Source organism: Heterodontus francisci, chromosome 7 (assembly GCF_036365525.1).
Source record: "Heterodontus francisci isolate sHetFra1 chromosome 7, sHetFra1.hap1, whole genome shotgun sequence".
Taxonomy (NCBI): domain Eukaryota; kingdom Metazoa; phylum Chordata; class Chondrichthyes; order Heterodontiformes; family Heterodontidae; genus Heterodontus; species Heterodontus francisci.
In genome coordinates this window covers 111,857,273-111,871,042 of record NC_090377.1, presented here as the reverse complement: position 1 = coordinate 111,871,042, position 13,770 = coordinate 111,857,273, and the positions used below count along the sequence as shown (strand labels likewise).

Sequence of the window (13,770 nt, the reverse complement as noted above, 5' to 3'; positions counted from 1 at the left end):
TCCAGGATTTTGACCCAGCGACAGTGAAGTAACGGTGATATAGTTCCAAGTCAGGATGGTGTGTGGCATGGAGGGTAACTTGCAGGTGGTGGTGTTCCCATGCTTCTGCTGCCCTTGTCCTTCTTGGTGGTCGAGGTCCCAGGTTTGGAAGGTGCTGTCTAGGGAGCTTTGATGCGTTGATGCAGTGCATCTTGTATATGGTACACACTGCTGCCACTGTGCGTCAGTGGTGGAGGGAGTGAATGTGTGTGGATGGGGTCCCAATCAAGCAGACTACTTTGTCCTGGATGGTGTCAAGCTTCTTCAGTGTTGGAGCTGCACCCATCCAGGCAAGTGAAGAGTATTCTATCACATTCCTGACTTATGCCTTGTAGATGGTGGACAGGCTTTGAGGAATCAGATGAGTTACTCACCGCAGATTCCTAGCCTCCGACCTGCTCTTGTAGCCATGGTATTTATATGACTACTCTAGTGCAGTTTCTGGTCAATGGCAAACCCCAGGATGTTGATAGTGGAGGATTTAGCAACCGTAATGCCATTGAACAGGAAGGGGAGATGGTTAGATTCTCTTTTGTTCGAGATGGTCAGTGCCTGGCACTTGTGTGATGTGAATGCTACTTGCCAGTTATCAGTCCAAGCCTGGATATTGTCCAAGTCTTGCTGCATTTCTACACGGACTGCTTCAGTAGCTGAGGAGTCACAAATGGTGCTGAGCATTGTGCAATCAGCGAACATCCTCACTTCTGACATATGATTGAAGGAAGCAGCTGAAGATGGTTGGGCCTAGGACACTACCCTGAGGAACTCCTGCAGTGATGTCCTGCAGCAGAGATGATTCACCTCCAACAACCACAAACATCCTCCTTTCTGCAAGGTATGACTCCAACCAGCGGAGAGCTTTTCCCCCGATTCCCATTGACTAAAGTTTTGCTCGGGCATTTCGATTCCATACTCAGTCAAATGTTGCCTTGATGTCAAGGGCAGTCAATCTCACCTCACCTCTTGACTTCAGCTCTTTTGTCCATGTTTGAACCAAGGCTGTAATGAGGTCAGGAGCTGAGTGGCCCTGGCCAAACCCAAACTGAGCATCAGTCAGCAGGTTATTGCTAAGCAAGTGCCATTTGTTAGCACTGTTGATGACACCTTCTATTGCTTCACTGATGATTGAGAGTAGACTGATGGGGCGGTAATTGGCCGGGTTGGACTTGTCCTGCTTTTTGTGTACAGGACATACCTGGGCAATTTCCCACATTGCAGGGTTGATGCCAGTGCTGTAGCTGTACTGGAACAGCTTGGCTAGAGACACGGCAAGTTCTGGAGCATAGGTCTTCAGTACTATTGCTGGAATGTTGTCAGGGGACATTGCCTTTGCAGTATCCAGTGCCTTCAGTTGTTTCTTGATATCATGTGGAGTGAATCGAATTGGCTGAAGACAGGCATTTGTGATGCTGGGGATTTCAGGAGGCCGAGATGGATCATCCACCCCTGTACTCAAATCCCCTTGTGATGAAGGTCCACATACCATTTGCCTTCCTAGTTGCTTGCTGCATCTGCATACTGCTTTAATGCTATTTCTCTCTCCACAGATGCTTCCACACCTCATCGGTATTTCCAGTATTTTCTGTTTTTATTTCAGGTTTCCAGCATCCATAGTAATTTGCTGTTGTATTAAGGTTGACAATGAGTTGGAGCATATATCTAATAGGCTTAGCAGTGAATCCCCACAAAGTTATCAGATTTTACTGTAAACTTTAACATGGGATTATTTTTTTCCATATTCTGGGAAGGAAGCTGGGTTCTGTATATTGCAAATATACTATTTATCTTAAATGTGTTTTTAAAAATTTGTTGTTAAGCCAAGGTTTTTGTTTATTCCATTGCCTTCTGAATTCAAAGATGGTCATTTGAAGGCACATGATATATACAGTAAGGTGAATATGATGATAAAAGTTTCTATTCAACCTCTGGGCTCATTGCTGTTGCCCAGATATTGATGCTTAAAGGCAGACTCTGGTTTGTAGGGCATAAGGACGCACATATGGAGTGATCTTTGGCCGTCAGCACAAGGAAAGTCCAACATTGTAACACCACCTTTGGTATTAAATGGGAGGAACTTATTGACCTCTTTGTCTCTACAATCTGGACTATCGGCTCAACTGTCTGCTCCTCTTCCTCTGTCCCCACTGCTCTTTGTTCTCACCTCCATTACTTTAATTCATTTATGGGATTTGGGTATCACTGGCAAGGTCAGAATTTGTTACCCATCATTAGTTGTCATTGAGAAGGTGGTGGTGAGTGCCATCTTGAACGGTTGAAGTCCATATGGTGTAGGTACACCCACAGTGCTTTTCGAGAGGGAGTTCCAGGATTTTGACCCAGTGACAGTGAAGGAACGGTGATATATTGAGAGGCTTGGAGTGGAACTTGCAGGTGGTGGTGTTCCTATACATCCGCTGCCCTTGTCATTCTAGGTGGCAGAGGTCGGTGGTTTAGGAGGTGCTGTCGAAGGAACCTTGCTGAGTTGCTGCAGTGGATCACACTGCTGCCGCTATGTGCCAGTGGTGGAGGGCGTGAATGTTTAAGGTGGTGGATGGGGTGCCAATCAAGTGAATTGCTTTGACCTGGATCGTGTTGAACTTCTTGAGTGTTGTTAGAGCTGCATTCATCAAGCTCCAAGCTCATAGTCTACAGGGCTGCAGTGTTACCTGCCCTCCTGTATGAGTCGGAAACATGGACACTGCACAGCTTAGACATCTCAAAGCCCTGGAGATATCACCAGCAGTGCCTCCGTAGGATCCTGCAAATTCAATGGCAGGTCAGGTGCTCCAATATCAGTGTCCTCTCTCAGGCCAACGTCCCCAGTATCGCGATACTGGTCATGGCTAGTCAGTTACGCTGGGCGGGCCACAGCGTCCGCATGCCCGACAGGACTCCCAAAACAAGCTTTCTATTCCGAGCTCCGTCACAGCAAGAGGCTACCAGGAGGGCAGAGGAATCGCTACAAGGATGTCCTTAAAATCTCCCTGAAAAAATGTGACATCTCCACTGATTTGTGGGAATTTCTTGCCCGACACCACCCAAAATGGAAAGGAAGCATCTGTGAAGGTGCCAGCCAGTTCGAACGACGTCAACATTCCCACGCAGCGACCAAGTGCAAACAGTGGAAGAACCATTCGGAAATTTGAACATCCCATTCACTCGCCTCACGAAACACCACCTGCCCCACCTGTGGCAGAGTGTGCGGATCCAGAATTGGACTATTCAGTCACCTAAGGACCTACAACCCTGGAGTGGAAGAAAGTCATCCTCGTTCCCAAGGGACTGCCTAAGAAGACGACTCATCAAGGCAAGTGGAGAGTATTGCATTACTCCTGACTTATGCCATGTAGATAGTGGACAGGCTTTAGGGAGTCAGGAGCGAGATGCTCATTGCAGAATTCCCAGCCTCTGATCTGTTCTTGTAGCCACAGTATTTACATGGCTGGTCCAGTTCAGTTTCTGCATACCACTGGAGTCACTTGGCAACATTCCCTGTGCACATAGCACACAGCAGCACATTCCATAGAGCTAGACTCTCCACCCAACAATTTATTTTCACAAGTGTTTTGTTTTAAACATAAAAGCTACAGCTGGGGAATAATTTGAACATGCACCCTGCATAGTGGATTGTTTTACTTGCAATGAAATAAAACTCCTCCACTCACACTTGCCAACCAGTCCCTCTCCCCACTGTATTGCGTGTTATTATTTTACTTGACTTCAGCTGTGAAGGGAACACCCTGTAAAAGAAGAAAATAAATCACATACTGCAGTGCTGCACCATATTGCTGAAAACAGCAACTTATATTTATAAAGTGACTTTAACATAATAAAATGTCCCAAGATGTTTCACAGGTACATAATAAAACTAAGGTTGACAATGAGTCACATAAGGAGATATTAGGTCAGATCACCAATAGCTTGGTCAAAGAGGTAGGTTTTAAGGAGCATCTTAAAGGACGAAAGCAAGGTAGAGAGTCGGAGAGGTGTAGAGAGGGAATTCCAGAGTTTGAGGCCGAGGCAGCTGAAGGCACAGGCACCAATGGTGGACTGATTAAAACCAGGGATGCACAAGAGGCCAGAATTAGAGGAACACAGATATCTCGGAGGGTTGTGCGGCTGCAGAATATTATAGAGATAGAGAGGGGCGAGGCAATGGGGGAATTTGAAAACAAGGATGAGAATTTTAAAATCAAGGCATTGTTTGACCAGGAGCCAACGTAGGTCAGTGAGCACAGGGGTGATAAGGGAACGGGACTTAAGACACAGGCAGCAGAGTTTTGGATGACCTCAGGTTTACGGAGAGTAGAATGTGGGAGGCCAGTCAGGAGTACATTGGAATCGTCAAGTCTACAGGTAACAAAGGCATGAATGAGGGCTTCAGCAGCAGATGAGTTGAGACAGGGGCGCAGTTAGGGAGGTGGAAATAGGCTGTCTCAGTGATGGTACGAATATGAGGTCGGAAACTCATCTCGGGGTCAAATGTGACACCAAGGTTGCAAACAGACTGGTTTAGTCTCAGACTGTTGCCTGGAAGAGGGTTGGAGTTGGTAGCTAGGGAATGGAGTTTGCAGCACATACCGAAAACAACGGCTCCCATCTTCTCAATATTGAGGGAAGTTTCTGCTCATCCAATACAAGATGTCAGATAAGCAGCCTGATAATTTAGCACCAGTGGAGGAGTTGCGAGATGTAGTGGTGAGGGAGAGATGGGTGTCGTCGGCATGCATGTGAAAACTAATGCAGATGATGCTGCCAAGAGGCAGCATGTAGATGAGGAATACGGAGGGGCCCAAAGATAGATCTTACGGGAACACCAGAGGTAATGGTGCAGGAGCAGGAAGAGAAGTCATTGCAAGTGATTCTCTGGCTATGATTAGATAGATTAGAATGGAACCAAGCAAGAGCAGTCCCATCCAGCTAAATAACAGTGGACAGGCGTTGGAGCAGGATGGTGTGGTCCACCATGTCAAAGGCTGCAGACAGGTCAGAAATAATGGAGTTTTTAAAACTAGGTCTCTAATCTCAAATTTTATCAGCAAGTGCATATTGTTTACAAGAATAAAGCAGGAAAAGCAACCTCTGAATGAGCTTTGCATATAACAGGTATGACTTTAAAACAAGCTGAAAATCCCACAGGGTGTTACTTGATTGCACACGATACGTTAACATAAAACATGCATAGTCTATCATATGCTGAGTTATGTTGAGGTTTTTTGTTTAAAGCTTAGTAGATGACTCTGTGTATCTTAAGGACAATTATATATTTCAAACAATGTCATCCGAGATCCATACTGAAAACTCTGAGTATAGTGGTGCAGCATTGGGAGAGAGATGTTGAACTAACACATCATTAAAACCGGCACCATTCAATTAGGTTTCTGCCCAAAGGCACGGCTCGTACATCTAAGTCACTCCTTAAACAGCGTATGCGGCATGTCTAAAAGGTGAGCTTTTAATGAGTCACAAGTAAAAAGTTGTGACATTAATAAGCTGTGTGGGAAGCTATCCTGCACAAGAATCTAAGGTGTTTAGTGCAAAAATATTGCATTTCTGATGGCTGCTGGAAACTCCTCCAATTCATGATTAAAGAATTCATTCACTTTGTCCGATGTTTAAATCAACTTTAACTTGGCTCTAGTACCAAGTCAAGCTATGGCCCCGATTCAGAGCCAGCACTTTTAATTGCCAGGAAAATGGAGGATTTAACGGTAAGCTATTACCTAATTGCCTGCTCATTTCTGGGAGGTTTTCTATAACAGAACATGATACAAGCACAATGCTGGAAGGGGTGCAATACAATCAGAATAATGTCCCCACCTTTCAGAGTGCTCCACACCTCTATTGCTGCAGAGCAGAACAAGGGCAGCCTGCATGCTTTCTCTCCCCATTTCAGAGGGTAAAGTGGAAACTTTGTGGTTACCGTTGTGGGCCTGAGCAATTTTTTTTTTAAATAACCCTTACTGCAGGTATACTTACAGATATTCACCAACAGCTGCAGTCTGATGACAGCTCTCCAACACAAGAGGGCACGTCACCAATAACATTTATTGGCCATTACTCCTTGGTGCCTTCCGTTATTAATAGTTTTTCAGCGACGTACTCACTGGCCTCGTCCTGAGGAAGTCATAAAAGAGTAAGTGATGGTGCAATGTGTAATGAGGAGTTTCCCAGCAGGAATGAAGGGACTCTGGTCCCTCAGCAGGTTGTAGGAGACCTTGAATGCAGCTCTATTTTTTTTAATGTATTTTTTATTTGAGTCTGTGCCGACCAACAACCACCCCTTTATACTAACCCTACAGTAATCCCATATCCCCTATCACCTAGGGGCAATTTACAACGGCCAATTTACCTATCACCTGCAAGTCTTTTGGATGTGGGAGGAAACCGGAGCACCCGGAGGAAACCCACGCAGACACAGGGAGAACTTACAAACTCCGCACAGGCAGTACCCAGAATCGAACCCGGGTCCCTGGAGCTGTGAGGCTGCGGTGCTAACCACTGCGCCACTGTGCCGCCCATACTACTACTCATCAAGTCTTCTAGACCATGCAACTGAGACGTGACTGGATGCAGAATGCACCAATATAAAGAGAGAATATAAATTAATCCTTTATCTTATATTATCCTTACTAAGATAACTCAAAATGCAGGTTAATTCTGGACAGATCATATATTATTGAAAAGGGGAGGTATAATGTCACTAAATCATAATTATTATAAAAAAATATATGCAGTTTCAGCAGGGCCTCTGCTACGTCCTCATTAGGATGTGTTATGTGTGTGAAGGTGAAAAGGTCATTGTATCACAATTCCTGTTTCCAAAGAAGTTCCACTCTGGCGACATGGTAAAGGGGAAAATGATGCCTATATCACCCCACAGGCTTAACTCATGATGGTGTCACCAAATGTGTGCTCCCAGTCTGTCTGCAATTTTAAATGATGACCTGGAGTTTGTGATCAGCAGCAAAGCCAGGCAACAACTTTGTATCTATTTTCTCCCAACTTCACTCATGCCTTCTCCAAGGTTATCTTTTAAAACTACCAGTGTCACTCTCCTCCTCAAAAAACAACTCAACCCCTCTGTCCTTGAAAACTATTAACCAATCTCCAACCCTCTGTTTCTCTCTTTACCTCTCTGACACCTACTTCGAATCCTCCCCTGCTTCTACTGTTATATAGCTTATCTAACATCCAGTCTTGAATAAGCTGCAATTCTTTCAGTGAAAGATGGGGAAGGCTGAAGTAATCATCTTCAATCCCTGTTGAACTCTACTCTCACCCACCTTGTGGGCATTTGACCCCATATCCTGCTTCAGACATGGGTAAAGGATGTATTGCTTGCCCTTTCCCAATATGATGGGCAGCACATTTCCAGTCGGAAGTGTGCACGCACCTCCTGCCTGCCATTTTGCAGCCTTATGCGGCCGTATGATCTCTAAAAAATGGGTGCTATATGGCTATGACTCATGCAAAGGTAAAGTTTGACAGGTACCAGCTATCTGAGCCTAAATGGTGTCAGTAAGCTATTTGTTCGGAGGAGAGGGAAAAGGCAGAGCAATCCTCTGCCAGGTTCTGAGTCAACTTCAAGGGCCAACGTTTGTCTGAAATAAGGTTAAAGAATGCCTGCACAAGCAAGTCATTGTGAAAGAAAACTAACATGTCAATTCCTTTCCATGCAATGTCTGGATGCTCTCGCTCAACGTGAATCCTAAATTGTTCCAATTCTCGTTTCATGACTTCACTTTCAAAGCATTGTGTACAACATTATCGATAGCACATCTCAATAAACAGGCAGGACTTTAGGGCGGCACAGTGGTTAGCACCGCAGCCTCACAGCTCCAGCGACCCGGGTTCAATTCTGGGTACTGCCTGTGTGGAGTTTGCAAGTTCTCCCTGTGTCTGCGTGGGTTTCCTCCGGGTGCTCCGGTTTCCTCCCACATGCCAAAGACTTGCAGGTTGATAGGTAAATTGGCCATTATAAATTGTCCCTAGTATAGGTTATGTATAGGGATAGGTGGGGATGTGGTAGGAATATGGGATTACTGTAGGATTAGTATAAATGGGTGGTTGATGGTCGGCACAGACTCGGTGGGCCGAAGGGCCTGTTTCAGTGCTGTATCTCTAAATCAAAAAATCAAATCAGACTTCAGTTTAACAAAGAATGGCACACCTTCAAAAATGTAGCACTCCCTCAGTACAGCACTGAAATGTCTCGGTCTAGATAATGGGCTTGGTTTTTAATCGCTCAATGAGCCAAGTTAATACTTGTATTCTTCTCAAACTCCAGCATCACATATTTCAAGTTCCACTTTTTGTCTCCAAGGCCTCAATAGATGTTACTTTCAAGTTTTCTAATCTCAATTGTTAAAATGTTCTTTTAATGAAAGTTGCAGTCAGATGAAACCTTTACAAATACAAAAACAAAATACTGCAGATGCTGGAAAACAAATAACAGAAAATGTTGGAAATACTCAGAAAATCATGCAGCATCAGAGGAGAGAGAAAAAGAGTTAACGTTTCAGGTCTGTGACTTTCCATCAAACCTGAAATGTTAACTCTTTCTCTCGCCACAGATGCTGCCTGACTTGCTGAGTATTTCCAGCAATTTGTTTTTTTATTTAAAAACTTTACAAACTAGCTTTACCCAAGATCATGACATTTAGAAACCATCCACAAACATTCACTCCTTCCACCACCGACACACAGTGGCAGCAGTGTGTACCATCTACAAGATGCACTGCAGCAACACACCAAGGCTCCTTAGACAGCACCTTCCAAACCCGCGACCTCTACCACCTAGAAGGACAAGAGCCGCAAATACATGGGAACACCACCACCTGCAAGTTCCTGTCCAAGTCACAAACCATCCTGACTTGGAACTATATCGCCGTTCCTTCACTGTCGCTGGGTCAAAATCCTGGAACTCCCTTCCTAACAGCACTGTGGGTGTACCTACCCCACATGGACTGCAGTGTTTAAGAAGGCAGCTCACCACCACCTTCTCAAGGGCAATTAGGGGTGGGCAATAAATGCTGGCTTGGCCAGTGACGCCCACATCCCATGAATGAATAAAAAAAAATTTAGAAACATTACCCAGTGAGATACTACATCAGATTGACCCAATGTTTTATCAATCTCTGATGTGGGCTCTGGAAAAGGGAAAAAATTGGAAGAAAGACGATTAAAAAGTTTATGCCAGTGAGTGACCATTCCTTGGAGCAATGCAAGTCAAAGGAACATCAGTACCCTGGAGAATTACCTTTCATCCTCAAGGCAACCCACCATCAGACACATTCCCCATCGGGCAAAACTCATTTCTGTATGTCATTCACACTTCTTCCCTTGTCTTCAGTAACTTACTACAAACAAAAATGCCCATGCCCACACTGCATTCACATTTTGTCATCACTCCAAAGGCTACACTTCTCTAGAGTGTCCCAGTTCTTTAAACCTAAGTAACCAAATGATTTAAGCCAGCAATTAATCTTACAGTCCTCTTCCGCAACCTTTCCAAAGCTTCAATATCATCCATGTGAGGAGACCAAAACTGTGCACGTCATTCTTACTGAGGCCTGATCATAGTTGAATCTAGGAGTAACGGTAGCATGGACGAGGGTTGCCGAGGCAGGAGCTAAGATAGGCGATATTAAGATGGTAGAAGTAGGTGGTCTTGATGGAGAGATATGAGGTCGGAAGCTCAGCTCAGGGTTAAATGAGATACTGAGGTTTTGAAGTCTGATTCAGCCTGAGATAGTGGCCAAGGAGGGGGATGGAATCAGTGGCTTGAACTGAAGACAATGACAAAGTCTTCCCAATGTTCAATTAGAGGAAATTTCAGCTCATGCAAGACTGGATGTCAGATAAGCAGTCTGACAAGAGGCAGTGGAGGGGTCAAGAGAGGCGGTGGTGAGGTAGCTCTGGGTGTTTTTGTTTTAAGATGACGGCACCTGCTAGATAGCACAAGTACATGAATGTCTGTTGAGGACAGGATCAGAGAGCAGAAGTATGCCCTCTGAGCAAAGGGAAGACCGCAGGGAGTCAGTCATTGCTGCAGGACCAATGGATTATGAAACAATACTGTGAGATACATTTCACTCTTAAACTCAGCATTCAGTGAAACGCTGATGTAATGACCACCCCACATTTGGAACGTTTGCCCAAACCTGCTACATGTTGTCACATTTTGTTTCATTTAAAGTAACAGGACACAGCAAATTCAATGTCAAGTTTTATTAGATACCTACAGTCAATTAATAAGGTGCTCAAAATTCTGCACAGATCAAGGGTAACTCCAGATAGATTTGCCATGCTGAGCCCAGCGGGAAGCCAGCCATTTCACCTTGGAGCCACAGAATTCACTCTCCTTACCACTTTCTCTTCATTTCAAATCAATTTTAATTGTTCTTCTGGAAGCCACACAGTTACTTTAACCAGATCCACTTATCCCCAACATCGGCATTGAAACCTTTCTCATACTTTCGACCCGGGAGCTGAAACAAAAGAGAGAGAACGAGAACACAGAGCCATGATGAGAACATTTTGTACAGATTACAGGAAAGCCAGCCTGAAACTCTTTCATGTTGCTTGGCATCAGTACACACTAAAGTTCCAGTTAATGAGTGGAAAGTTAATTGATATTCATTAACTACTGTACACCCCATATGGTTCTGTTTAGAACAATTGTTCTTTTTTATAAATTGAATCCTATAAAGATCTTCCACTAAGATGCAATACATTCAATCATAATTTTGAAAGTGAATCACCAGTTTACATTTAATTATGTGAAAGACACAATATAAAAGCTCCAAGGAATTTTAGAGGGTCGAACTGAGCAGGAAATGGGAGAAGACCAGGAAAGGTGACTGGAAGCATGACCAACAGGAAAGTTTTAAAGCTGCTTAAGGAAGGGAGAGGGAGTGAGGCAAAGTGGCTTAGGAAAAGAGTGGAGCAGGCTGCAGGAAGACAGGCTGATGTCTACTGCATCATAGTCAATAGATCCCCTCAAGAATTATGTCCTCAGCAAACAACCTTGTTAAATTGGCCCAATTAATCTTTAAAAGTTGTCATGTGTGGTCCTTCAGGGCATCACCAGGCCCCTGGTACAATCCAGACTTCTTTCCCCCTCTATTATTCTGTGAAAGATGCCAGTGCAAGGGTAAGATATATTTTCTATTTTGGGCACCCCGATCAGTTGCATGGCTATCTGCAAAGGAAAGCTCCCTCCAATATTCCCCAATAAGGTGCCTCAGCCTAAACCTTAACAGTACAACTACTCCTTGCATTATCCACACCAGCCACCAATACAGATGGAGAGTGTGAAGATAAAATCCAATACCAGGGTCCTGCACTTGAACAAGGGGGATTACAACAGAATGAGGGAGGACTTGGCTAAAGTAGACTGGAAACAAAGATTTTATGGTGGGACAGTTGACGAGCAGTGGAAGACTTTCAAAGCAATTTTTCAAAGTGCTCAGCAAAAGTATATTCCAGTGAAAAGGAAGGACTTGAAGAAAAGGGGTAATCTGCCATGGATGTCTAAGGAAATAAGGGAGGCTATCAAATTGAAAGAGAAGGCATACAAAGTAGCCAAAAACAGCATGAAACTAAAAGATTGGGAAAACTTTAAAGGTCAACAGAAAGCCACAAAAAGAGCTATAAAGAAAAGTAAGATGGAACATGAGAAAAAACTAGCACAGAATATAAAGACAGATAGCAAAAGTTTCTATAAATATATAAAACGAAAAAGAGTGGCTAAAGTAAACGTTGGTCCTTTAGAGGATGAGAAGGAGAATTTAGTGATGGGATATGATGAAATGGCCGAGGCATTGAACAGGTATTTTGTATCGGTCTTCACAGTGGAGGACATTAACAACATGCCAGTAATTGACAAAGAGACGAACGTAGGTGAGGACCTGGAAACAATCATTATTACGGAAGAGGTAGTGTTGGGCAAGCTAATGGAGCTATGGATTGATAAGTCTCCTGGCCCTGATGGAATGCATCCCAGGGTACTAAAAGAGATGGCGGGAGAAATAGCAGGTGCACTGGCGGTAATTTTCCAAAATTTGCTGGACTCTGGGGTAGTCCCAGCAGATTGGAAAACAGCAGATGTGACGCCACTGTTTAAAAAGGGAGGTAGACAAAAGATGGGGAATTATAGACCGGTTAGCTGAACCTCTGTAGTGGGGAAGATGCTTGAGTCTATTATCAAGGAAGAAATAGCAGGGCATCTCGATAGAAATTGTCCCGTTGGGCAGACGCAGCATGGGTTCATGAAGAGCAGGTCATGCTTGACGAATCTTTTGGAATTCTATGATGACATTACGAGCAAGGTGGACAATGGGGACCCAGTGGATGTGGTGTACCTAGATTTCCAAAAGGCCTTCGACAAGGTGCCGCACAAGAGGCTGCTGCATAAGATAAGGATGCATGGCAGTAGGGGTAAAGTATTAGCATGGATAGAGGATTGGTTGACTAACAGGAAGCAGAGAGTGGGGATAAATGAGTGCTATTCTGGTTGGCAATCAGTCACTAGTGGTGTGCCTCAGGGATCGGAGTTGGGACCGCAATTATTTACAATTTATATAGATGATTTGGAGTTGGGGACCATGTGTAGGGTGTCGAAGTTTGCAGATGACACTAAGATGAGTGGCAGAGCAAAGTGTGCAGATGACTGTGAAACTTTGCAGAGGAACATAGATACATTGAGTGAGTGGGCAAAGGTCTGGCAGATGGAATACAATGTTAATAAATGTGAAGTCATTCATTTCGGTAGGAGTAACGGTAAAAAGGATTATTACTTGAATGGTAAAAAGTTGCAGCATGCTGCTATGCAGAGGGACCTGGGTGTCCTTGTGCATGAATTGCAGAAGGTTGGTCTGCAGGTACAGCAAGTAATTAGGAAGGCAAATGGAATTTTGTCCTTCATTGCTAAAGGGATTGAGTTTAAAAGCAGAGAGGTTATGTTGCAGCTGTATAAGGTACTGGTGAGGCCGCACCTGGAGTACTGTGTGCAGTTTTGGTCTCCTTACTTGAGAAAGGATGTACTGGCACTGGAGAGGGTGCAGAGGAGGTTCACTAGGTTGATTCCGGAGTTGAGGGGGTTGGCTTATGAGGAGAGACTGAGTAGATTGGGATTATATTCATTGGAGTTCAGAAGAATGAGGGGGGATCTTATAGAAACATATAAAATTATGAAGGGAATGGATAAGATACAAGTAGAGAGGATGTTTCCACTGGCAGGTGAAGCTAGGACAAGAGGGCATTGCCTCAAGATTAGAGGGAGCAGATTTAGGACTGAATTAAGAAGGAACTTCTTCACCCAGAGGGTTGTTAATCTATGGAATTCCTTGCCCAGTGAAGCAGTTGACGCTTCTTCAGTAAACGTTTTTAAAGCTAAGGTGGATATCTTTTTGAACAATAAAGGAATTTAGGGATACGGTGAGAGCGCGGGTAAGTGGATCTGAGTCCACGAAAAGATCAGCCATGATCTTATTGAATGGCGGAGCAGGCTCGAGGGGCCGGACGGCCTACTCCTGCTCCTAGTTCTTATGATCTTATGATCAAGTAGCCTTGAAGCAAAATTATGTATTTGGATAGCTATGTGCAATGCCCTATGTCCACTAGAAATTGGTTTGAGACTGCACAAACACATTTCACATAGGATCGTTTACAGTCAGAGATGTCAAACTTCTTTGTCATAAAACTTTGTGCTAAAGCCCTGATGAG

General features: G+C 44.2%; 1 protein-coding gene across 2 annotated transcripts in view; it reads right to left on the bottom strand.

Moving 5' to 3' along the window:
• Positions 1-10,257: 10,257 nt before the first annotated feature.
• Positions 10,258-13,770, bottom strand: part of ndufa10 (NADH:ubiquinone oxidoreductase subunit A10) — a 63,481-nt gene continuing 59,968 nt past the window's right edge. For both annotated transcript variants that reach the window (XM_068035887.1, XM_068035888.1), the window contains exon 10: positions 10,258-10,532. In XM_068035887.1, coding sequence (XP_067891988.1) covers positions 10,464-10,532 — 69 coding nt within the window. In that variant the 3' untranslated portion in view covers positions 10,258-10,463. The remainder of the gene's footprint in view (positions 10,533-13,770) is intronic.